The sequence below is a fragment of the Nematolebias whitei genome, chromosome 5, assembly GCF_014905685.2.
Source record: "Nematolebias whitei isolate Nwh7 chromosome 5, NemWhi1, whole genome shotgun sequence".
Classification (NCBI taxonomy): domain Eukaryota; kingdom Metazoa; phylum Chordata; class Actinopteri; order Cyprinodontiformes; family Rivulidae; genus Nematolebias; species Nematolebias whitei.
In genome coordinates this window covers 18,655,778-18,683,083 of record NC_056502.1, presented here as the reverse complement: position 1 = coordinate 18,683,083, position 27,306 = coordinate 18,655,778, and the positions used below count along the sequence as shown (strand labels likewise).

The 27,306-nt window shown below is 40.0% G+C and overlaps 1 protein-coding gene across 1 annotated transcript; it reads left to right on the top strand.

Annotated features, from left to right (window-relative positions):
• The first annotated feature begins 125 nt into the window (after nt 1-125).
• On the top strand, nt 126-26,283 carry fam171a1 (family with sequence similarity 171 member A1). The gene is made up of 9 exons (XM_037676962.1): nt 126-245; nt 6,963-7,190; nt 7,808-7,900; nt 15,816-15,974; nt 16,493-16,669; nt 21,398-21,514; nt 21,658-21,772; nt 23,987-24,104; nt 24,667-26,283. The coding sequence occupies exons 1-9, from the start codon at nt 137-139 to the stop codon at nt 26,218-26,220; spliced, it is 2,670 nt and encodes an 889-aa protein (XP_037532890.1). The 5' UTR covers nt 126-136; the 3' UTR covers nt 26,221-26,283.
• Nucleotides 26,284-27,306: the final 1,023 nt, after the last annotated feature.

Here is a 27,306-nt window from a genome sequence, read left to right as displayed (position 1 = left end):
ACATGGAGTGTCGCCTCCTTTGCGGGTTAAACACAGTTGTGAACCGACAGTGACTTTTATAAAAAAGCGAAACGCATATATTTTTACTTTGTTTATTTTTTAAACCCTTTTGCTTTTGATTCCCACATCTGCAACGATGTGGGCTGTGGACTGGAGCAGGACCGCTGCGACTCTGCTCTGCCTTTCGGGTTATCTTTTCTCTAAAGCTGCCGCCAAAACCTCACGGGAGGATTCAGCGAGCCAAGGTAAAAAGTGGATTCCGTGTTTTTATTCGCTTGTTTCGGTCAAACGAGGAGCACAGCTGGCTTCTTCCCAGGCTAACGGAGCAGCTAGCTCTGCTCGGATGCTGAGCTGATCCCAAGTTAGCTAGCGTTAGCATGCTAGCTAAAACCAGAAGTTTTGGATCTTTGAAGTGTTTGGTTCATAAAATAATTTCTTGGAGTCAGCTTGGTTTTCAAGTATTTCGAGGGAAATATATTTTAATGAGTGAAAACATTTCTTCGGGATAGACTGAGCCCAGCTGCTGTGATTTTTTTCTTCTGTCGTTTGTTTCAGTAAACAACTGGATTTGTCTGTTCAGCTTAACAAGCGTTTAAAATGAGAAACACTGGGGGTTCTCCTTGAAGCCAGGATCCAAAATAGTTTAGTTTGTCATTAGATAATTTTAGAATAAATTAAAGACTAATTTTGATTTAATAAGTACCAATTAATATGAAAAAAAAAAAAAAGACTGAACAGCAACAGAGCCTAAAATGACACATTCAGATTGATTAATTTTGATCAATCTCCTTTAAACAATTTTGCTATAAAAAAAAAATGCTGTTGGAGAGAATGTAAAACATTTAAAGACGTGTTTGAACATAGTGATTACTAACAAATCAGTCAATTTTCTTACTGAATTTGGGATTTGTTTTATTAACTTTATAAATAAAATATGTTGAGAAAATAAATAAACAGATCTAAACTACATATATGCCACATAAAATGCTAGCCTGTGAAAAACACAGAAGTTGGTTAGTGTTTTGATCATTTAAATAATTTGCACATTTTAACACAGGAAATGCAAAAATGTCTTTCCGTGTTTTTACACGTGAAGACTTGTTGCTTCTCATGCTTTTATGATGTAAACTAACCTGATTTTAATCTGTTTGTTAAATAAATACAAATGTTGTAAAGCATCACTTTGTGTTTTAGGACCTTGCGATTATTTCATACTGGCAGTTTTGAGTTCTATAGGTACATTTGGGTGCATTTTTACATATTTTAAATAGGAGCATTGATTATATGAACCTCAAAATCTCAATTTCTTTTATGTAGCAATGAAAACGGAATAGTTTTTAACATATTTTTATACAATAACGTTAACGATTACAATACAGAATGTGTATATTTAATACATGTACCAGTAAATATGATCACGAATGCCCTGGTTTCATTCCACTGAAGATAAAAATGATGGTCGGTCACATTTACAAACTAGACTAAGTGAGAAAATGATAATGGAGATTGAATTATTTCTGTTCAATAAAAAGGAGGGGAGTGTGAACAACCTTTAGTTTGCAGATAATAGTATCATGAGCTACAAAAGTATAAAAAGTTTGTGGAAACTGGATATAATACTGTTCCCCTCTGGCAGGTTTGTACAGTAAACAGATCTGTCAGGGTAGCCTTTCAGCACAAAAGCTGACCCATGCACAGGTTTAAAGCGGTTATGAATCACAATAATCTGTTTGCTTGTCATTCAGTCAATGACTTCAAAGCTGCTCTGTTATTACAGTAACTCCGAACGTGGAACCACGTCAGTTTTATCGGTCGTTTCTGTTCATCATCACAAGTTACAGCCGTCTGTGTTCACTTATGTTGGCTGTAGGCTAGCCTACATTTCTTTCAGCAAAACCTTTTACACTAGGAGAATAAATATAAACACAACAGCTGTCTTGGTAACTCAGACAAGAGCTGAGGAAAAATTAATAGTAATTGATTTTCCTTAAAAGATCTAAATCTGGGTCTAAATATTTTGATAATTTCCAAGATTGTGCCACTTTAAAGTCTATGTTAGACTCGCCTCTATCTGTTTCTCTGCCTCAGATTGACCTTCTAATGTCTCAGAGAGGGTGTGTTTTCAGGTCGATAACTGAGAATTTCTCCAGCAAACAGCGTGGATGAGCGGAGCCAGACAGACACGCTACCCAGATATAGATCTGGCTTACGCTGTGCAGAGGAGGAATGGCATTGCATCTCCTACAGACAAACATTTGCCAAAGCTATATAAGGCAGCCAGGAAGCAGAATAATCAAATCATGCCAGACATCCAAGCTTGATTTTAATCATAAAGGCTGGTGTGAACGCTAACCTGTGTCCACCCAGCTCGACCAGGTCAAGAGTAAAGAACTGCATTTAGAGATTAGGTCAGTGACCTCGTTGGCCGAAGAGCAGAACTGTGTTTGGACGAGACCATTGCGTGAACTGAGGAGAGTCCATTAGCTCTTCAGCCGGTTAATGTAACGTGATTACCTCCTCCCCTGCTGAGTTAATGGCATGGACAATTTCTGTCTGTTCTTACTTTTAATCAAGTAGAGAAAAAATAGCAAAAAAAGACGCCTATAGTTTCTTTTTTTTTGCTTACACCACTGACGCAGCTTTATATAAACCAGGAATGTGTGTTAGTTTAATTTCATCTGTATTTCCTCCTGTAACACATATTGATAGCATCCTGATGCATACTCATTGATAGCATTCACATCAATTATGTATTTTTGCCATCTCATTATAAACAAATGGTCAAGTTATATCATTGTATCCTCAAGAAGGTCACATAATTCAAAATCTTTTGCCACTCGATGCAAAATTGAAACTAGAATGTCTCATTGTTAGTTAGGTCTTAAACAGTAGCAGTTTGCCTCATAAAACACAATTTACTGAGTTAAGGATTTGTTAGACACACACTTTTTCCACTGTGTAACAGCACAGTTGTGTAGTGTGCAGTTACAAACAAAGATAAGCAAAAACCCAAGAGAGAAATGCTGAAGAGAAATGTTTATTTACCTGCTGTGAACGTCTAAAGCGAATTGTTTATTCAGCTAATACACTCGAAATACTGGTCAGGAGGGAAGTTTTTAGTTGTTGTGTTAAAATACCCATGAAGGCAATTTGATTTAGGCTTGAAAACAACCCATTGATCATACAAGATACATTGTTTTATCATTTCACAGCTTCTTGTAACAAAACAAAATAAAGATTCTTTCAGAATAATTTACAACTCTTGTGTTAAAATAGTTTGCTGAGGTAATCACAGTGGTGAAAATCTTTTCCTTCAGTATAATTTTAAATATCGATGGTAATGTTGAGGTTTTGATTTCTGTCCAACAATTCGTATGAAGAGAGAAAATGTGAAGCAATTTAGCTTTTGTTTTAGATTTTGCAAAGCCACAGGATTTAATCTTTCTGCAGCTTGTTAAAGACCCGATCACACTGATCTTAATCTAAAATAAATATCCATACATCCATAAACTCATGGAAGTAATCAAAAGGGAATTTTTGTCCATCAGTAAGCCTGTAATGAAGGTTTTTATACTTTTAAGCTTTTCAAGCTTGCAAAGAAAGAAAATTGATTAAAAAAAAAGTTATTGTGTTGTAATAGTCGATTTGATGATTTGAAACACACAAAACTTCACTTTGACCCTGGTAACTTGCAATACACTTCTGATTTTCCACCACCAGTGAAGTTCTATCAATCACTTCAACATAGTGTCATGTACATGTGAGCCTTCCTTTCCCCTATTCGGAAGAACGCCAAAACATTTCTCACACACACCCAGTGGAGGCCAGCCATGCCATCCATGTCCATGTCATCACACTTGAGCTCCATGGTGCTAAACTGAGCGGCCTCTCTGAAAGATAATTTGAGATGTGGGGAGGACAAAACACGCACACATTCATTCTCTCCTTGCGTTTGCCTCCTGGGTGTCCTTCTTACTGCTCACATCCAAACACACAACCACCCTGCTGCTCTGACTTCTGTCACAGCAGATAATTAGTCTGAGACCAAACCCTTTTGATTATTTACCATATTCACAAATAGGAAGTCATCTTAAGACAAAATATGTTGAAATGGAGGGCTCTTGAATCAGTCCATGAGCAGATCATCACCCCCTTTTTTTGTACATTGGAGCAAAGAGGAGACTCGTAGCTTGTTTAACAATGATGTCAGCTGTGCACTGATTTATTGGATGAGGACTGGGAGGAGACCCTTGGATTTGTATGTGTGATTTAGGCTTGACTCTCCCGTGGGAGTTTTTCGTTTTAGTTTTTTCTTAAGTGAACACAGCTGGTACCCCTAGCAGCATATCAGTGGGAGTGGGAGGGGATGTGAGGTCATAATCTTGCAAAAAAGAAAGAGAGAAAGAAAGAAAGTCTTGCATCCAGTTCTCTGTTGTGACACTAATGTAATAAAGGAGAAGAATGAAGGGAAGGTTCAAAATTGACACACTGTTCTTCCAAATCTTGTCTTGCGGTGCACTTTTTAAAAAAAATGTAGGCGCTATTTTAAGGTGAGGTATGGCGCACTGTGGCTGAACTCCCTTCTTCAGATTAACAGAGTGGTCCGACTGACCAAAGGATGGGGGGAGGGAGAATGTGTCTAGCCAGGGATAGGTGTGTTAACGTGTGTCGCTGAGGGTGGGGTTTCACAAAAGAGTTATGACACAGTTCAGCTTCAGAAAAAGTACGGGGGAGGAGGGCATGGTTTGGTGAAGAATGAGGAGAGGTGGGGAAACGTTTTAGCTGTAATTGAGAGGTCACCATGGGTCAGACAGGGCCTGGCTGAGATGTGTGCAAAGACAATGAAGAGTGTGTGGCTTTGTGTGTTGGTGAAATATAGTGTTTTTCAGCCAAGTTTTATTTTTTAATCACACCTCTGGAATATGAGCATCAGGCTGACTTTTTGTTTGGTTCCAGCATGTGAATTACTGATGCAACGTTTGAGTTGCTCGTGTCTAAATAAAACCATTTTTATCGTTGCAAAATCATGTGAGGGGTGACCGTAAACTAATATTTCTCGATGGCTTATTACCCAGCATTTTTCATGCCCGAGTTTTAGATCAATTCCTGTTGACAAATGATAGAGTTGTAGCTGTCAAACTTTGAAATTAACATTATGTGCAAATGCAATCCTATGCGATATTGCAAAATGCCACACTCGAGGCTTTTTCACAAGACCGCTCATTCCGGGCTGAGACACCTTCTGTCTACCTCGGTATGAGGCAGCAAGGGGGAACCGGAGCCAGCCCACCCCATGTGCGCCTCTGTGGAGCAAGGTAGTATCAGAGGTGAAACAGCAAACATGTGTAAAAGTGCTCTGCGGTGCCACAGTTCAGTTAAGTGATGAACTGATCAAAGTCAAGGCTTCTTTATTGTCATTCACATCTCATGTGATACGTGGTGGGATGAAATTGTGTACACAGGGTCCCAGTTACATCCAACAAAAGTATAAATTGTAAAAAAAAACAAAAAAAAAAACAGTAATAAGGTTTAAAATATTAACTAAGAAATACACTAAACTAAAAATACACTAAGCACTTGTAGTACAAAAACAATACGCCAAACAACAGCAGCACGGACATGAGTCTGTGTGAGCAGGTGAGTACGAATGAACACAGCAGAGTGAAATAAATCAGCAGCAACTTTTAACTTTAAAAGTTACAAATGTTGTCTTTGGTTCCCGTTTTCCAAATATTTTAGTGTGTGTGAATGACAGGCATCTACTTCAAACACTTTGTAGAACGGTGCTTTATGAAGTTCAGTCCATTTCCTTCTATTAGTTGACTGGCAGTTCCGCCGCATTTAAAATGGCGGACGCTCCGACGTACAGCTGCAGCGGGCCAGCCCGCTCAATGAGGCGTCTATGTATTTATGTCTATGATAAAGATGGACTGGTCTGTGCGACCATTTCACAGAACTATTTTATGAAAGCGTCTTCACTATGCGTTGTGAAGGACTCTCAGGCCCTGCTTACACAACGCTGTTTTAAAGTGCAACCTGTAACGTTTCTGTAGCATTTTGGTCGTTCGTTTACACTACACCCGCCTAAAAACCAGAAAAATTAAAGTTAATTGTCCTCAAAAACCTTTCGATGAAGTGGTAAATATTAAATAATTAAGAGGTAAATTGTTCTGTTGTTGTAAATATCTAACTTTTGTCCTACACTTATCATTACTTTAAAACAAATGGAAAATTCATGTCTTGAAAAGGATGATGCGACGCTTGCAGAGGATCCGGAGTGGAAGGGCATTTGTTGAAAGGCAGCACATCTAAAAATAAGTTGTTGCATTTATATGTTGTATGCCAAAGTTCCGGTTAATTACTGGTGCACCATTCATTTCTTTCCCACTGTGTCTTCGGTAATCAAAAAAGATTAAAACGCTCATTTGTCACACAAGCTTTAAAAATATTTACACACAAATTCACAACACTGCAGCAGTGCAGTCTGCCAGGTAATCATCACCCCAGCTGACATGTATTTCCAGACATAAAATGAAGCATAAGCTTTATTGTTTCTTTAATAGAATTGGATGTATAAAAATATAATTGCATTTAAACAGGCAGTCCAACATTTTCCAGCATATCTCCATTAGAGTTATGCTTTTATGTGCAGTTGTTTTCCCCCATCAGTTCCTGGGCATCTTTGAGAGAAGGAAATGGTCCATTGTGTTGGAGGGGAAGTGTCATTGGCTGAAGTCCAATCAATGGTCAGACGGCCGTCTCTTTTGCTGGGATGTGGATTAGAGGCCCAGCAGCGTCTGGCACTAAAACTAAACCCAGTGAATGAAGATGGCTGTAGTTAAAACACCTCTGGGTTTTATAGCGTCCTTTTCATTGTGGCTTCAGACTTTATACACAGCGTTTTTGTTTTCACACCAAGCTTAACCAAAGCTGCGCACTCACCGAGTTGTCTGTGTTCACAGAGGTGACTCTGAAGGTTCATCTGAGCGATGCCAGCACTCACCAGCCACTGTTTGGAGCCACCGTGCAGCTCTTCTCCAACCACACTTTTGTAACCACGGAAACCTCATCAGCTGACGGTAACGCCTACCTGCACTTCCTCTACCGCCTCGGGACACCACTGGTTGTCACTGCAACAAAACAGGGCTATGTGCCAAACTCTGTTCCCTGGACTCCCTCCAGATTACCTGGTAGGTGTGTGCGTGAGATACTTTAAAATAAGTGCAGCATTTATTTCTGCATTAGTCTTATTTAGAAGGTCAGTGCATCTCTGTGTGGACAGGTTAAAGAATTCATGCTGCCAGGTTGAGTGTGTTTATGCAAACTGTATGTTTGTGCCAGGTGTGTGAGCTAATGAAGAGTGGAGTGCTTCATTACCAATTTATTTCACTAGATGTCAAAACGCAGCATGTGGGCTCCTAAGCTTCCCTTTTTTCTAAAGCACACACATGCTCAAACGCAAAATATCTCCCAAGAGCTTGCAGAAGTGTGTGTGTGCGTTGCTGTGAGCCAGTTTATTTAGGAGGTTTTTATGTGCCAGTGGAACGGCGGCCAACTGGATTATCACGCTTACCAGATCTGAACAATGGAGGAGTGAAAGGAAGGAAGGAAGAGGGAAGGAGTACAGTTTGCTGGGTCAAACTTCTGTCCTGTGCGGACATAATGAAAGCAGGCGCATTAAAAGTGAAGACAGATCTTTTAATGACTTGTTAAATCTGATAGAGATCAGGCTGTATGTTTCTACTCTGAGACTGAATTTATTCTGTCAATTAACATAGTGTTGCTCCTTCTTGTGTTTCACTTCTAGTGTTTTCCTCCATCAGTCTGGAACTGCTTCCAGAAAGAGCTGCTACTCTGATGGTGTATGACGATGTTGTTGAGATTGTTTCTGGCATGCAAGGTAAGCACGGCGTTTGAATGTGTGACTTCAGCTATACCTGCAACTCACAATTTAACAAACACAAAAAAATCAACAGTTTTCTTTTAAAACCTTTAAAAAAAAAACCCTGTTCTGATCAAAAACACATTTCATTAAATAAGTATACAGTCTAATAACAATTTCCATTCATGTGAATTCTCACTGGGCTGCAACTAGTTTGAGAACAGCATTCGAGAAGGAGTCTTCAGAACATCTCATGACGTTACCTCAGTCTCAGTTTCCTTGTGTGAGTTGTAGGGGTACACAGTCCTGTCGCTTGAATTTTGAGCATTTTTTTTGAATGTGGCAAATTATTTCTTGCAATAGTTTCAGAGAGAGCTGCACAGTGGCTCAGTTGGTAGAGCTGTTGCCTGTCAGCGAGAAGGTTGCCAGATCGAATCCCAATCATGGACCTTTCTGGGTGAAGTTTGCATGTTCTCTCCGTGCGTGCGTGGGTTTTCTCCAGGTACTCCGGTTTTCTCCCACAGACCAAAAACATATATGTTAGTCTGATTGGTAACTCTAAATTGACCCTAGGTGTGAGTGAGAGAGTGAATGGTTGTTTGTCTCGTTTATCTCTATAGCTATGTTTACATGGACATAAGTAATCAGATTAAACGGCCATTCGGAATAAAAATGCGTCATGTAAACAGCCCGTTCGGATTATTTTTCTGTTGATTCAGTTCGATCCGAACAAATTTGTAATCGGAATGAGACGGGCAGTTTATGCCGATTCATAATCCGAACGATGTGCATGTAAACACTTAATCTGTTAATTTTTTTTTTCCGATTGTGGAAAAACCGACCTGACTGCGCATGTGCGACCTTTCAACCTCACGCATTTCCGCCTGGCTAGATGCTAATATGTCGGGGATGCAAAACTGGTTGGTGAGCGACACAACATTTCTACTAGAAACTTTGAAAGAGCTCAAAATGATCTGTATGACCTGTAGCTCGGTCAGGGAGTGCAGTAACGTCTCCACCATGATTAAAACCTGTCGCGGGTCCATTTTGGGCGCTCAGGTTTGTTTACGTTTATCACGGAAGTAGAACTTCTTCTTCTGTGTTTTTTTTTAAGGAGAGTTTACCACTCTGTGCATGTCAGTACTTCTTTTCAGAATAAAAGCCCGCTGCATGTAAACACTCGTCATGAGCGGATTGTGCCCATGTAAGCGATACATTTGAATTATTTAATCTGAAAACATTTCGGATCAAATAATTTTGTGCATGTAAACATAGTTTTTGTGTCCCTGTGATGGACTGGAGACCTGTCCAGGGTGTCTCCCGCCTCTCTCACAGTGACTGCTGGATATAAGCACCAGTGGCCCCCACGACCTGAAAAGGAAGAAGCGGGTAAAGCTAACGGATAAATAGTCTCAGAGTGGACGCAGGCACCTTGAGCCCTTTCTTGGAATTCTCCAACCAGCCTCAACAATGTAAAAGCAATATTTTGCCACCTGCACGGGGGGCGCTTGTCTAGCAGAAAGCATGTCCAGGTCTAAAAAACAACCAATAATAAATAATGTGCATGGTGTGGGTGAAGATGAACCACAAAATAATGTGCACAGCCAAGAAAGCAGTTTTGCTACACAAAAATAGGCTGTGACTTTTAAAAACTGTCCTTTCAGAACGTTTCTACATGACTCACTGGTCACTTGTTTGCTAACACTCAGAAATCAGTGACACTGCAATGGAAAAGTTGCCTATTTTCTTGTAATTTTGCGTCTCCAGTCACAGCCCAGTTAAAGACTCCTTTGTTCAGTTGTTCTGTAGCTTTCGATTGCAACAAGATTTACTTTTGCTCAGTGACAGTTTAGTGCATATTTGGTGTTTTAATAAACATTTTAAAAGTTCTTGAACAAATATAAAAGTAAAAACGAATTCCTTCCCCATAAGTCGTTATACATGCGTCTAAAAATATCTTGATATCAACAACGCCTGACTTTTTCTGAAGCGCACATGTGCATAAAAACAAACGACCACCACGTGAACTGAACACTGGTCTATCTCTCAGTTTGATGTTTTATTCTGTATTCCAGTTTGCAGATAATGTTTGATTTTGTACTCTATATCTGCTTGTTGGTTTCATTATGATGAGTGAAGTCACCTTTAGAGTTTGCTGTTTTGATCGTAAAACGCATCAATCTACAAAATGAATAGGCGGGACTTTTCAAACCGCTGTGATTTATAGTGCACCTCTTTCAGAAGGCAGGGACCCCGGGCTAGCCCCACACTATCATAACAACTGGGCTAAGACCATCTGTTAAAAAAAAAGATGATTTAATGCAGTTTAAATAGAGCAGGGGTGCCCAAACTTTTTCCCTGAGAGGGCCAAATTTAAAATCTATCAGAAGGCTGCGGGCCAAATGAAAACATATAATTCACGAAATGCAAATCCATCTTTAAGTAAAGTCCATTTATTTATTATACAGTTATTTAACCTTTAATTCTGAATAAAGAACATTACAGAACACAAAATATAACAAATAAGTCATATATAAGAAATTAAAACAAATGTCAAAATTTTGGCATTTCTATATGTATATGTAGTGCAAAATGTAAAAAAAAAGGCACAACACACAACTTAACAGCAACAATAATTTGAACATAAATAAACAGTACCATAAATACGGTAGTCAATTGGTCGACTTTTCCATCTAACATTAAAGTCAACCTGTACCCTGTATACAGTACATAGTTTTGTTCCACCACATGTGGTACATGTGGTGGAACGACAAGTGAACCTTGAATCAATGGGTGGAATGACTGAGTGAAAACACATTGATTCTTCAAAGGAAATTTTAATATCGTAACGAGGACATCTTGGCGGTCCAACTCAAATGGCTAGGCGGGCAAACTTTGGCCCACGGGCCCCACTTTGGGCACCTCTGCTTTAGAGCATCCATCAAAGCTTGGAATTTACAATCCTTTTAGTATTGAATACAAGGTTTCCTTACTCACCCACCAATCCATTCACGGCAATGCTCCACACTACCTTAAAGAACAGCTCAGACATCAACACGATCCCTCCGCTCCACAAATTCCTACCAGCTCCACCCTCCCCGGACAAAACTGTGCACGATGGGTGACGGGGACTTTTGCTCTGCTGCTCCTCGTCTGTGGAACAACCTTCCCAACCATCTAAGGATACCCCAGACTACAGAAAGTTTTAAGAAAGGACTAAAGACCTTTTTATTTAAAAGAGTTTATGGTGTTTAAAGGTATTTTTAGTCCTGCAGGTTTTCTTTTTTAGTTTTTGAGCTTTCAAAATTTTTTAGTCTTTTTTTTCATGTCCATGTTTTATTCTCTTTAGATATTTTATATTGTAGCACTTTGAGATCGTAAAATATAAAGGGCAGTACAAATTGAATAAATTATTATTATTATGTAGTCTTAAATTCAAGAGTTCAAATTCTGATTTCATTTATATAAAATAATAAATAATTCTTTATTTAAATTTTTTTTTTAAACTTATTTTCACTTAAAAAACAGAAATGCTGATCGCCTTAAATACATTTAAAAGACTCTCTAAAGGGACACTATAGGAAAAAAAGCACTTTTGTGTTTGCACACATTTGCAAATATAATTCACGAGTGTGTGGTTCAGCTGCTTTGTTCAGGTGTAATGATATTAGACAAGGCTGTCCTACTCAGGCAAATTAATTCAGTCGCTTTGTCTGCAGGGCCTTTTGTGTATTTGTGACCACCAAGGGTGTAATTCAGCCGTATTGTCCGACACAAAAAAAGAAAATGACAGAAATACTCAGCAGGCTCCATTAATATGTGAACCTCCTGTTCTGAGCACGTGCCCAAGTGGACACTGTGATCCTAAGCACTAAGGGGGGGTGGGGGGTAAACTTTGGCGTGTGGCATAAATAAATATAATAGGAGGCGAGGGGGAAGAGAAGAGAAAGAATACAGTATTCTGGGATGTGGGGTCGTGGGTGGAGCAGTTTGAGTGAATGGGAAGTGATGGCTGAAAGGGGGATGGGCAGATCGGTGTCCAACAGAGGGAGAAACAGACGAGAGAAAAGTGGAGGGAAAAAGACGAGTTGAGGAAGGGGACACATAAAGAACAGCAAGTGGGTCATTTGCTTGCGTTAAAACAGAGCCGCAGAAAGAAAACACCAGTCAAACCTCATTTTTTAGGACTGCGTGGAAGTTGTCCTCCTGCTGCAGATCCAAAAATCATATCAGAAGAAAGGAAGAAACGCAAATGGGGAACACTCGCCTACTTCTGGTTCTGTCTCACTGCTCAGGAATGTGCACTCGACTCAGGGCTGACCACAAAAATGACATCACCTTGCTGAGATTAGCAACATGCACTTATTTTCTTTTTTTAATTGTATTTAATGTGCAATGTGTTGATGGCAGGGGGAGACTGGATGGGAGGCAGTGAATGTGGGGAGTAAAATGGAAACATTTACTTGTGCAGGGAAATGTCAACAGCACGGCAGCAAGAAAAGGCTGACCCGGTGCATTGTCTTTAATGTATCGATCCAGATTTACTTCCATTAGGCCTCGTTGATGGCTGAAATTATGGAAATGCATTAGGCAGTGATGAGGGAAATGAAATTGTCTTGTAAAATGAACGTAAGGGTCAAAGATGGGTTGTTAATTTCATGTGAGTTAGGGCGACCAGACCTCACATTAGTTTAATCTCTTTGTAAAACATGTGTCTCTACCTGAGTTTTAACATTTTACGTTATTAGACAAGATAAATGTACATCTCCCCTTCCTTTTTTGAAAAATGTTCACCCTCTGGTTTTTAGTCTCCAGTACACGAGTGATTTAAAGCCTTTTAGTCATGCATCACCATCACTTGTAGCTTTCATCCTCAAACCCCTAAATCAATTACCGTATAAAAAAAGAAGAAGAAGCGCTGCAGCTTTATGATTATCTACAAACCCTATTTATTAAACCAAAACAAGAATGCGTTGGTCTGCCGGGACTTGTTTGACACGGCGGGGCTCGGTTTTTAACAAGTACTACTTAAAGAGGAGTGACTTGTGCAAATGTTAGTGTCTTGTATTCAGCCTGTATAAAAGGCTGACTCACAGTGTCAATAACCAGACCTGTACTCATGTCTGTTTTGGAGGAATTCCCCTGCCGAGTTACCTCAACCACCTCCGGCACAGAGAATTACAGTAACCATCTTTAGTCTTTGGGTACATGAGCGAAACATGTTGATGTTTGTGGTTACGTCTGTCGCCCTCCGGCACAGAAACACGGACCCGAAATGATTTAGATGATGCTGGCAGTCGATGCTCTTTAATGCTTCTGTGGTTGGTGAGGCATCTCCCAGGGCTTGTAAACTGGTGTTTAAAGCAAAGTGAGCTCATCTGCACAGTGGACACTGAAGGCGCAATCTGCCTCTATGGGAACTATTAAGACCTATTAGTTCAGGAGTAAAGGAATTCACAAATAATTCAGCACTCACGGAATGAGAATGTTGCAACTATATGATGGAACGGATGATACAATCTGCAGAAAAATGTGGGAAACCCTCAGATTGACTTGAACTTCCTGTACATCACTTCCACTAATCTTCCACAGGCGTTGGAATGTTTTTATTTTGCAGAGACAACAAGTTTTCTGTAAGTCAGTTCCCTCAAAGAGTAAAAGAGGACAGAGTGTTGAAGCCAAAATTTCATGTGTCAATATAACAAGGAAAATAATAATAATGTCTTCACAATGTCATCACTGTATGTTTCCATACAATGGCGAAATTAGTCTCTGCATTTAACCCATCCACCACCGGGTGGTGCAGTGGGCAGCTATTGGGAGCGCCGGGCATTTTGGGGATCAGGTGTGCTGCCCAGAGACACCACGTGGTATGCAATAACTGGGGATTGAACCTGGGACTTTCGGGTCCCAAGCCGACTGCCCTGCCTCTACACCATCTCGGCCCACTATCGAAAATAATATAATTATTACTAAAAGTGTAAAATATCTTTACGTTGCCTGAATGAGTGGCATTGTGACACTTCAAGGTTTAAATCCTCAGTCATGCTGTTAAATTCTTATTTTACTCATCTTCTAGCTCATTGTTCATTTTAACCTAAAATTTATTTAAACCTTTTACCGTACTTTTTGCTGTATAAGTTGCACCTTTTTACATAAATTAGCATGCCCTGCAACTTTTACAGTGAAGCGATGTATTTATGTTTTTTCCCACATTTATAACCCAATTTTTGGCTGAGATCTGACAATTTCATTCATTCTGACATGGAAAATATTGTACACTAACATTTTCAGCCGCTAGAAGGTGCTTGAGTAATATGGCAAGCTAAGTGTCTCATTAATAGGTAAAAGTGGCTATTAATGAGACACGACTTGCCATAACAAGCCACCTTCGTCTCGCTCTGGAACTCCTGGAGCAAACGTCAAATCAGCTGCATTTCGCCGCGCCGCCCAGGCGATATGCAGCTGATTTGACCGTTAAAGTGCATTGTTTTTATTGATCTTAATGTTTTAACAACTGTTTTATGTGTTTAAATGTTCTTGATTTTATATGTACAGCACTTTGTTGCAGCTGTAGTTGTTTTAAAGGGCTTTATAAATAAAAGTATTATTATTATTATTATTATTAAGGAAAAGTTAATCTGAGACACACCTTTACTATAATATCGAGTAAACAAATAATTGTTTTAAGGTGGTTATTTTGTTAAATTTTGAAGAAATGCACAACAAGTCCTCCCTCTGCACGCTCCTGCAGCCACAAATCGGCTTTTGAAATGCAGCTGATAAAGTGCATTTATTAAGGAAAAGTTAAACTGAGACACACCTTTACTATAATGTCGAGCAAGCAAATAATTGTTTTTAAGTGCAAATCTTGTTAAATTCTTGTTAAAGTCCTCCCGTCACACTTCCCAGCCACCATTTCCAGGTTGTCAGTGGTGACGCATAATAGATGCGACTTATACGGCGAAGCAACATATTTATGTTTTTCCCACTTTATTAGACATATTTGGACTGATGCGACTTAAATGGTGGTGCGACATGTACGGCGGAAAGTACAGTACCTCCATTTTTAAATTTTTTTTATTACATATTTAAATGTTTTAGAGTCAAAACTTAATTATTTTTGCAGGATTGTTATGTGACTACTTTGTGTTATCCTAACTCAGCTGATCCAATGTGTGATTTTCAGATACGGTATTATTTTTAGTTACTTTTTAGAAGCTGAACTAATGAGCTTCAGCTTGTAACTCTTAACTTAGCTTGGTGGGCAGTGCTGCTGTCTTGTTATCCTGAGGCTGCAGGTTCGAACTCAGGTTGTGTCAAGAAGGGCATCCGGTGTAAAACATTTGCCAAATCTTTCATGAGAGTTCCCACACTGTGACGACCCCTGCAGAAGGGATCAGCTGAAAGACGAATATCAATATTATAAAATGAACTGCGATGTGCAATTACATAAAACAGAGAGAGCCCAAAAATGAGCTCAAGTAAATCACAGTCTTGGCTCCAAATTAATTAATTAACTGCTTAAAAAGTTTGGAAGGAAATATATTTTCATAAATCCAATGACGTGTCTAAAGTCTTCTGAAAAACAAAAGGTGCAAACCGCCAAAAAATTTGATTAAAGTTATCCAAGTTTTTTAAATTTTTTTAATTAATTTGTTGTGAAGCAGGGGAAGATTCAAAATCACAACCAATGTGACAACTGCAACAAATGTATGAAACATCATGCTTTAAACTACTCTTCTAAACCAGGGTTAAGGGTTCGCTTTATGTTTGTCTTCATTTTATTGTCTTAGTATTCTCTAAGGTGGAACTCATTACAAGAAGTCTGAGAACCACTGATCTAAAAACAATAAATTTTATAATTTGAAAAAAGTAAAAACAAAAACACATTTTTATGGTTTCAGACATTATGTGTTTATCACTCTTGAAGGTTTAAGAAGCCAGCCCAGAGTTAATTTCCAGCGCAGAGCTTTGAGTCTCCCCTCCAACACGTCCTACGCCAACCTGACAGCTCTGTTCACCGTGGCCAGCTCCCCCTCACACATCCAGCACTTTCCTCACCTGCAGGTTCTTGGCAGCAACAGTACAGGTGAGGTTTGGACTTGAAGTTCGGTGGAAACTAAAGACAGAATCAAAGCGTAGCACCACAGATGACAGAGGGGGAAGTGAAGCAGCAGTGGCCCTGAAGCACAATAACCCCTGTGTTCTCACACACAAACCTTATAGCTGTACGCTTTCAGGGAATCTTATCTGTGTCTTGATATGTGCAGTAATATTTTTAAGTAATATCTTTGGGCACTTTCCGACAGCCCTCTCCTTTCCACTGCTTGTATCTTCTACTTTCACACACCAAAGGCATGTTATTCTTTGTGACACCTAACAACCTCACTCCAGTTTTTTTCCTCCACCCTGGTTTCCTTATTTCCTGTTTTTCCCTTTGTTTTCTTTCCTGTCTTGACAGCTCTCATTCATCTAAGCTGTTTTTATGTCACCACCCCACTGTCTGCTCTCGTCTCCGCTCCCCCTCCTGCACCTTACTTTTCTCCTGCTCACTTTCCTTTTGGCTGCATTTTTCTCTCTTACGCTCTCCTACTTGCTCTCTCACAGGCGCAGAGAAAAAGTTTGAGTTGACTCCTGTAGCAGCCATCTCCGTTCACCTACTGGCCAGCGACGGAGTGGAGCTGCAGGTGAATGAGCCAATCACAGTCTCCGTGCCACTGCCGGCTGACAGCACTCTGAAGGAAAATGATCACATTCCCGCGTGGAGATTTGACCCACGTTTAGGTACGTTCAATCATAAATACACAACTAACCCATAGTCATCCTGAAAGTAGAGTTCCGAGTTATTTTCATGTATTGCAAACCATGTTTGTACACGTACTGTGCAGTCAGGTCCCAGGTCGTGCCTGTTTACCAGAATGAATGATGAATAACATTCTTCATAAGTCATACAGTAATCAAAATCCCATGCACACAATAATCTGCAAAGCAAAGTTTGAACCGAGAATGCAAAATCTACTTGGCCTCTGTGCTAGATCTTGAACTGAACAAACAAAAACAAAAGGATTTGCGTTGTTGGCTCATAAATCTGAGGCACTTCAAGCGTTATTGTACAAACTCTTGATTTATTCACAAAATCTGGGCTGTCAAACGTCCCACTGAGGGACACGCCCAGTTACTTTTGTCAGGCTGCTTTGAAAGCTGTGAACAGATCAGTGCAGTCAAACAAATTTGCACACAAAATAATGTTTCGCTGCATTTATATACAAGTCCCACATTTGCAGACTTGCTGTCTGTTTGCGTTTTTGCCAGCACAGTCTTTCATGACTAATTAAAATTCCTTTGGTGAAATAAAATGTTTTGCATTGTTTCATTTAGAGTCAGATCTGTTAATTACATACTAGTTTAGAAAGTTATAAATTATTTGGTGACAACTTGCAGGCCACAGAGACAAACTCTGACATTTCCCTACTCGTTGTTGGAAAATTAATGTATTGTCTTAATATATTTCTCATTTAGGACACACAGTTTACTTTAAAATATTTTAGCTTCATTTTACAGTTTTTTTTCTATCATCATCAGCTCTAAAAACATTCTGAACTTTAGTTTGTAAAAGTTTAACTATGTTCACCCTTTTTCATTGTTTAGTATAATAGGCAGAAAGTATGTGTTTTATATCATTTTTATCCACACTGTATTTTTAAATGCATATTTCAACAAGATTATTTTTTTACACGGTAAACTAAAATATCTGTAAGCATTGAAAAAATTACCATAATTGCTGGGCTACAGAACGCACCTGACTTTAGCCGCACATATTAAATTTAAGATAAATCATAATTTTGTGCATAAAATAGACGCTCCGGTTATTAAGCCGCAGGTATCCACGTTTCATCATCAGAATCTGTGCCTGCCTCCTGGCATTGTGTGCAGCTCTTGTTGTAGTACAAGAATCAGCCACTGGATGGCGTTTCATGGACTACGGCTTGGTGATCGTCAGAAGTCTTCATGATGCTTCGCTGTCTGACTCGTGCTTAAAACCATTCAACCTACAGAATGAACACAAGAACTATCTAAGCATCATTACTGGACAGAACAGTGCCAAACACCTACGTAATCGAAGTTGTTTAAAAATGGTATACCGGTCAATTTGTACCAACAACTAGCGAGGTCATGTGACTGAGTCACATAGATGGTACCGGTAAAATACAGCAAATATTCATTAAATTAGTACCATTGATTTTTATTGTTAAACGCTTTTGGTAACAGCTGCTGTTTTTAAATGTACTTTCTAAATACATTTGATGTGATTTCTGCTCAGCGGAGAACAGGGGAGGAGGGAGGAAGGGGGAAGAGCCCCTTCCTCCTGTTCTCTCCTCCGCTGCGTTTCATGCGTTCGGATGTGAGCTTAAATGAAATGCTGGTATTTAAACACATATTTACCATACACTTTTATTAAAACGCATACCAGACTTGACTGCTTTAAAAATAAATGTTGACGACTTCTGCTCAGCGGAGCCCACATGACCCAGGAGGAGGGGAAACAGCCGGTAAATGTTTTTTTTTTTTCTGAAAAATGCCTTTACCATGGCTTAAAAAAAAAAGTACTGGTAGAAAACCAAAAGTTACTCATCGCTATGTTCTTCTTCCTCCTGTGAACTAAAGTCCTCGTCAAGGCTCAGAAAAACATCATCACACACCGCCTCCGTCCTTCTTCGACAGCCAGATCCACCGCTTTTAACTTGAAAGCTGCATCATAAGAAATTCTCCGTGCGTTTTCCATTATCGCTGTAGAAGAACACGGTCTGTGCATGAGGCACAAAATATGGTTACGATCTGAAGAAATTAATGCACAACATATTGGTGCTCATTGGTCATTTCGGTTAGACTTCTGGTCACATGATGACAGAGTGGGTGGAGTTATGGTAGAAATTTTGAAACCCTGAGCGAGAGGCTTGGTACATGTAGTTAGTTACCTGAAGGCCTGTGTGTCATAAAGCCTACTCCCAAGAGGGATGGGTGATGGATAGCCATATAAATAAAAACTTAAAATACAAATAATTATAATACACAAATTAGCTGCTCCTGTGTGGTATGGTAAGGGTTTAGAGCAGAAATTGAAACAAAATAGTAAAAATTCAAGCCAGAAAACTTAAACTTTGATATGATAAACAATGAAACTTTAAACAGTATAAAATATTTTAATTATTTAAATTTTTTTATATTTGTGGATTCATAGTTACAGCTTCCCAAGTGTTTTTTTTTTTTTTTCAAAGTTTCCTGTATGTTTAGTTTTTGGTTGATTAGTAAACTAATGCAGACATTAAAGCTTTAAGGAATTAACAAGATAATCAGCAAAATAAAAGACTTATACATAAAACATTTTACCTTTAGATACATATCTGATAAGACTAATCCGTCTTACAGAATATTCCCTAAATTGGACCATTTATTGGATCGTTTGTTTCACGACTGTCTGCAGGCATGACTGAACATTTATGAAATTAAATAAGATTCTATGTAAATCACAGACACACAGCCTGTAGCAGGATTTCCACAACAGAAGTCCGGACCCCTCTGCAGTCTTGTTTCTTTTTTAGTAACCCACCAGTAACACAACAGAATAAAATCAGTTTCATCAAAACACTTTTTATTTATTTTTTCAGTTACGCATGCATTAAACAAAGAATAACACGGTGGCCCAGAGAAAAGAACTTTCAAGTCCTTTCTGTTCTTTCGGAGAGGACCTTCAAGCTGGTTTTATTTAAGATGTGCCCACACGGACAGCACACGCACAAAAAAACCTGTTTGCCTTGTTGTCGGACGTCAAACAAGCACGAAGAAACACGATGTCATGTGCAAACGGATCAAATTCACCTGCTGTCTGTGCGTGTCCAACCCACAGTCACACCTTCATTTTGAGGGATGTCCGACGCAAATAAGCGCAGCTCCCTCCAAGGAACCGGCTACTGTCTATAGCTAGCTGTGTTTACTTTGCATGAAAGAGTAAAAAGGGAGACGTAATATATAAGGGCTGTGTTTACATTCAGAATATTTGCAGAGCTTTGGAAGTTCCCAGATTTTCTGCGCTGTATTGTGCAGAAGCGTGGGAACGGAGTCATTAAATGTCACGATTAAACGGGTCAGTCAGGCTCTGAGAGGAGTCCCCTGTGGAAACGGACTGCAGCGCATTGAGTCCAGGCAGGCAGGGCTGAACACAATGTTTGTCTCCCAGAAAGAGAAGTCTAGTGTTTAGTTTTCTCTTATCTCTCATTCCATTCCTCCAGTATGATGTTTTTTGTTTTGTTTACTTGTGACGGTTTTCTCCTCTCACTGTGCTTTGCTCTTTAAATATCTTCTGCTTCCTTTCCTTTATTCTGCATGTCAGAGCAAATTCCTGAACACTTTGTGTAAGTTTGGGTAAACTTGGAAACAAAGTGACTCTTGCCGGGATGTCCTTGAGACCCAGAAGGTCAGAAAGTTTAGTGAGTGTTTCCTCTTGGTGGTGATTCACTGTGAGATGGTCAATCAGTGTCTTTGGCTTTGTAAATTATTTTTGTTTGTCTTTACTGGACTGGCTGTGTGTGCAGTCATTTCCCTATTACTCACTTCTGCTGATATGTGCACGCTGCCTCCCTGTGGCTGATTTAAGTATCGCCAAAACACAGGAAACATTTTATTTAGTCCCAGTATTTGTCATCAGATGACCAAAACTTTTAATTATCTTTAAGGTTCATTAAAAATATTCTATGGAAGGCAATGTTCCTTTTATTTAAGAAAATAATTGTTTTGAAGTGGTCAGATACTGTATTCTTGTTTTTTTTTTTTTTTTTAAGTTATCTTGATCAATACTTCAATACCATTCAATACTTCAATACCATCAATACTTTCTGGTGGGTTTTCATAGTTTTTCTTTGGACTTTTGTTTTTTTTTAGCACTATTTTAGTTCAGCACCCAACCATTATCAGAGGAGGATGTGTTTTTGTTGTTAAGCAATTTAACTATGACTTGCAACCATTTAAGCCTGAAAAACATCTGACCTTAAAAAAATAAACAGTTCTTTTCATCTACTATAAATACTTGAGTGTTTTTAGACTTGACAGTATCACTTCTGTCCTTTCTTGTTCTTGTTTTAGCACACAGCTCAAAATGCAGCTTATAGAATGTCGCAACTTTAGTAAAAAAAAAAAAAAAAGTTAAAAAAATGCCTTCAGAAGATCTGAAGAACTGTTGATCAAGACCGTTTTAAATATAAAAGTTTACTAAAGTTTTCATTTAGCGTTGTAAACCGTAACAACTCTGGAGTCTCTACACGTCCTTTTCCTGTTTGTTTTTGTCATTTTTGTGAAAGTGCATGAAATGTCTCCATTCCTACGTAGGGAGAGTCAGGTGGGAGCTGCTGCAGGTCATGCTGTTTTCACTTTGTCACTGATTCACTGAAGTTATTTTTGTCACAGTACTGTCGTTGTTGGATAATTTAGTTTAAAAACGTGTCTGTGTGTTTTGTGCAGGTTCCTGGATAAAGAGCAGTTGGGGTCACGTCCAGAAGGAGGGAGACCAACTCGTTCTGACATACATTGCACCCCAGTTGGGGTACTGGGTGGCCGCCATGTCCCCTCTGCACTCAGGTGGGAAACTAAACTAGAATGAAGAACGCTGTGGTATATAAAAAGAATAATAATCCTAACAATAAATCATAAATTCTGCTAGTTATTGACAACACTTAACTGTTTTAATTTCCCCCCCTTTAAATTGTTGGTCCTTCCTGCAGGCCCATTGGTTGCGAGGGACATCAGCACATACCACACTGTGTTTCTGTTGGCCATACTCGGAGGGATGGCTCTCATTCTACTCTGCCTGCTGTGCCTTCTGTTGTACTACTGCCGGTTTGTGAAACTCTGCTTTTCTGCAGTAATATGTCCCACAAGAAGTTTCCCATTTAAGCTCTCAAATGAGCAGTAAAAGGCAAATGTCTTGACAATAATGGTGCCACACAGTTCTATTAAGTTGGACACACTACACAACTTTCAAAGTCTTAGTGAACACTTAACAGACTCTTGTAAATTTTTGCATGATGAATGAAAGACTGGGGATCACACACTATATAACTGTACCTGAGAAAGAATCACAGACTAAAAATTTGTCAAAAAACTAAATCCAGCCGAACACATTAAACTCTTGCACAAACTTTTGAAAGGAAAACAAACGGGGATGACAATCTGCTCACCGCTGCTGTTGTCCACATATTTAATCTGCTCTTCTTATGGTCCTTTTGACTACACAGTTTAGTTCCACCTACCACATGTGATGCGAATGACAATAAAGAACCTTGAACCTTATGCATTGAAAGGCTTGCCCTGACCGTGACTGGCTTGACCTGGGTTCTGCCCCAGGTTTTGAATGTTGGCATTGGACAGTCTGGCCCATTTCCAGCTCGACTTTTGGAACCTAGAGACCTGGGGTTCCACTCAGGCCGGGCTGGTGCTGCAGATTTGATGTCAGCAGACTGCCAGCCATTGATTGGTTCGCCGGCTCGTGGGGGTCACATCACAGATGAGTCATACTTCCAGCGACTACTCATTACCACCATTTCCTTCAGCTACTTGCTTCTGGCTGGTTGTGTGACGGGGACACATCTCATATTTTTCTGTAGAAAAAATGGCAATGTAATAGATAGCACCAGTGCCCTGGAAAAACAACAAGGTTGCTGGGCTGAGATTTGTGTGGTCTTGCTAAGACGATCCTGCCCACATCGAGGAGATACTCTGCTGAAAGCAAACAAAACCAGAGGAAGACCGGGGCTTAGCCGACTGTGGACAGTCCAGTCCAGGCTTTACAACGCATAAACGGCCTTACGTTACTTCTTGTGCCCTCTCTTTTTCAATGGCTGTTGACAACATGTTTACATTTTGGTCGGTGATCTGTTCACATTAACAAACTGCGCCCAGATTTAACCCCAGATTAACATGTTCCAATCACTTGCAGTTTTTGAATCTTTACCCGTCACACATGAAAATATTTTTGTTCCAGCTAGCCATGCCGACTTCCAACTAAAGCGGATCGGTGCAGGCTTTGCCCAGCAGGGAACCCTGGGTAAAACTGGCAAAACAATTATGTAGTGTGTCCTCAGCTTTAGTCTTTTATGTGGAAAATATGAATTAGCTATTTGAATCTATTTATGTTTGCTCCTAATTTTTGTGCAGTTTATTTACTGTTGTCATGACTGCTCTACAGCAAGCATGTCAATGTTGGTGTGAGGCGTTCGATTGAATTATGTGTTTTGAAACAAACATTTTCTGTTCTGCATCTTTGAAAGTGCCTGTGACATGCATATCCTACAAATTTAAAAAAAAAGAATATATCCTAATAATTAAGAAATTTGGCACAACACACATGATTTTACCCCGTTTGTTACATAACTGGCATATTTTCTTTTGAACTCAGAGCAGCCAAAGTGAAACAAGAAGTGACATCAAATGGGTACTCTTTAAAAAAGGGGAACTCCCTGTTCTTTATTTATGGAAAAAACATTATTTGAACTCTGACTCTTCTTCATCTCTCTCTGATAATGACTCTGATAATTTAAAGAAACATCAGATTCTTCTACTGTCTGTGTCCAGATGACACGATTTAACCTCTTTAGTTACTGTCTGTGATGTTAGCCATCATAGCAATGCTCTGTTCACAGGCTTTGTCATTACTGCCTGTTACTGTGCATGCAAATATCAACAACTGTTCATCTCAGCGGCATGATTTTATTTAATTTTTATTTTTTGCAGTACATTGCTATTGTTATCTTTCCAAAAAATGCATTCATATTTATTACAAAAATTCAATGTCACAGGCACCTTAAAGTAAATAAAGTCAGTAAATCAATTTCCCATTTACCTAAAAACTGACCATAATTGCATAACTAAATCAAACTAGGATACAACACGAGAAATGTGTTAAGACTCTGTTGATCGATACAACAAATGTAATTCCAACAAAAACTTTGGATTTTTTTTAACATTATATTTATTATGTAATTATATTTAAGCAGAAACTGTGAAGTTAACTTTATTAATTGATGTTCTTTGCTGTGTCTTTGCATCAAGCAGACGTCGTTGTTTGAAACCTCGAGGGACTCATCGTAAGTTTACGCTGTCGTCTGGTCTGGACGGCAGTACGAAGGATCAAGCCACCTCCATGTCCAATGTGAACCTCATCAGCAATGAGGTCTGTCTCACTTTCAGACAACAGCTCAGTTAATAAATTATAAAATACAAAATAGATTTATCTGTTTTTTGGATGTTATGTTAATGCTAGCGTAATTCAACTGAACCTTTAACACATTTTACGCTGCCTGGTTGTGGTTTCTGGGCCTCTGAGTCAACGGTGGAGGAGGTCACATATTCAAATGAACCATTGTGACATCCTCCTCAGTGTGTCAGACTCATAATGCTTTCATGAGATTTAACTGTACATACTTTGACAGTATCATGTCGCCTCAATGAGGCTGAATGAACAAAAGTGGCAAAATGAGGGCATTTGTTTTGCAACATTAATGTGCAGAATTTGTGTAAAAAGATCTCCTGAGTGAACTTTTGGTGTTTCAGCTGCATTTTGGCTAACACACAAACCAAGCGGTGCCTAAGAAATTCACTAATAATTTTCCTAACAACTGCGTTAAACATGTCTGTATTGAAATACAATGTTTTGTTTCATCTGTTTCTGTAACATTTTACTTCATGTGGCAAAGTTTAGAGTTTCCTGAGTCTCGTTTTGTTTTTGTCTTCAGGTGCAGCTAGAATTTGTTTCCACAGCGACTGAGCCTGACATGACGACTCCAATGTTGAAGCCTTTTTCATATGAGCCCCAAGACAATCAGCGTCAGAGTCTCATCCATCACACCAAACAGAGCCGTTCTTCTCTCTGCAACCACAGCCAGCACGGCTCGTCCCTTGGTAATCTGACGCCTCGCAGCAGAGACTACCGGCAGTCTACAGAGACTTTCCAGCTGAAGGCTGCCTTGTCGTCTGGGACAGAAAGGGGCTACCGCCAATCATACACCTCCGTCTGTTCATCCAGCAACCACATGTCAGAAGCACTGTCCTCATCCAATCACGGTCAGGTGTCGGCTACACTGCTGAGCAGTGTTGGCGTTATTGATTGCATCTCTCCATCCTCTCCTCCTCACTCCCCCAGCAGAGGGGAGGTAGGGGAGTGCAGAGCACCGGACCACCTTCTGTCCCGCTCTGTAGATCACTTGGAGCGTCCCAACCTCCAGTCGCTCTCCCGCCCAGGTCAGCTGCTCTGCTGCGGTTCTGTAGATCTGCTGAGTGGAGGAGAAGGCTACTCAAGAGTGCGCCCCACACTGGTGATCCCTGCACATTACATGCGCCTCCCTGGCGAGCACCCGCTGTCCGGTCAGGCCCTGCTACTGCAAACCGACCAGCAGAGCGACTTAGAGACCATCCAGGCCGAGCTCAATGCCTCACATTCTCAACAGCCGCTGGGACAACCTCCCCCCGACTGCACCCCGAGTTCCAACAAGCAGGGTGACAGGGAGGGTCTCAAACTTTCAGAGTCTCTGTCTATTCCTGCCGCTCTAGGGGAGACAGCGCTGGTTGAAATTAACAAAGAGGACACCTTGCTGGCTGAAAAGACTTTAATGGAGCTGAGAGGAGGGAAACCTCTGCCTCACCCACGAGCTTGGTTTGTCTCACTGGATGGCCGCTCCAACGCTCACATCCGCCACTCGTACATCGACCTCCAGCGGGCAGGGTGTCACAGCGGTTCTCAGAGTTCAGGAGGTCAAGATGATGGTGGCAGCGGGAGACACGGCAACAGCAACGATGCCAGTCTGGACTCTGGTGTGGACCTGAATGAGCCAAGAATGGGACGCAGGGGGAAAGACGTAGAACAAGAGGAAAGAGAGGCTGAGAAAGACAGAACAAAGCCTGCTACACTAGCCATGGCCTACACTCAGCTAGTTTATGTGGATAACCTAGATGAGGAAAGCAATATGGAGGAGAAGTGTAGCCCCCAGGATAAGACAAAACCCGCCTTACCAAACACATCAGAGGGTAACAGACAGGATCAGAGACAGGAGGGTGCTGAGGGGAAAACAGCTGAGGAAGTACAAATACAAGAGGAACCTCCTTCACTTTCCCCAGCATCCCCTGCTTCTCCTCCTCCCCTCCCCACACCAGAGGGAGTGACTTTCAGGACTGATCATACGCTGCTGTCGGTCTCCCCAGAAGATGAAGCAGCACATGATGAGGGAGAGGAGAAGAAAAGCCCCTGGCAGAGAAGAGAGGAGCGACCCCTGCTGGCCTTCAACCTCAAATAAGTCACAGAGGCCCATCTAAGGAAAGGTTTACATTTTTCTCCACAGCCTGAATTTACCCAAAGTACTTTTGGAGACAGTTTTTTCATGTTCACACTGATTCTTTTAAAAAAGTAACTCAAGCGTAAAAGCCCAGTTTATTTCCTGTGTAAAGAGACTTAACTAAACTTTCTTGCATTCGTTGTGTAATTACTGGCAACTTAAAACAGATAAATTATCTTAAAACGAGCGATTAAATTTAGGATTAAGAGTGCAAAAATGTAGGCACCTCAAGATTCAGTTGGAATACAATTCACAGGGTTGCAAAGTGATTATACAAATATTATCAGTGCATCTGGATGTATCCATTATCACACTTTTAACAAAATCCTGACCATAGACTCTCAGACCTAAAACAAATGTTACTTTACACTACAGATAAAACAGTTTTCAAACAAATAAGAATTTGAACAAAATGAGTCAAAATACTGAGTCCAGTGGCAAAAGATCCTGTGGCAATGGATGTCCATCATGCATCACATGTTAGAGCTATCTTAAATGCTTTTTACAGTATTTCCACCGCTTCTTGGTCCTGTTGTAAAACATGGGAGTGCTTGTTTAACTTCATACATTCTGTAAGATGAACATGTTGTATTGTGGCTCCATGCTATGAAGCAATGCACAACAAGCCCTGGTTTTTAACCACTAGATGCAGACATGAATCCTCTGCGATAATCGTTGCAACGGACTTTGTATTTCACTTCGCCTTTTCTGGGTTAGGTGGAAACTTTGACGTTGCTTGTTCAATTCCCCTCTGTTAGCAGCAGCAGCTAGTAGCTATCACCAGTTTAAAAAATATATTTTTATTTCTTCTTCCGCCTCCGAGGGAAAACACGTCGAGACTTTTGTCAACATCATTTTCCCCTTTAACTTCACAGAAGCAGAAATACAATAAAATATGATAAAATATATGATATAATAATAAAAAAAACAATGAAAACAGTGGCTGTCAATACAAAAGTGCTGTTTTGTGTCTCAGTCAGACTTCTTTTTCCTTCCACATCGCGATGCATTGGAAAAAAGATTATAATCCCCCCCTCGTGGATTTAA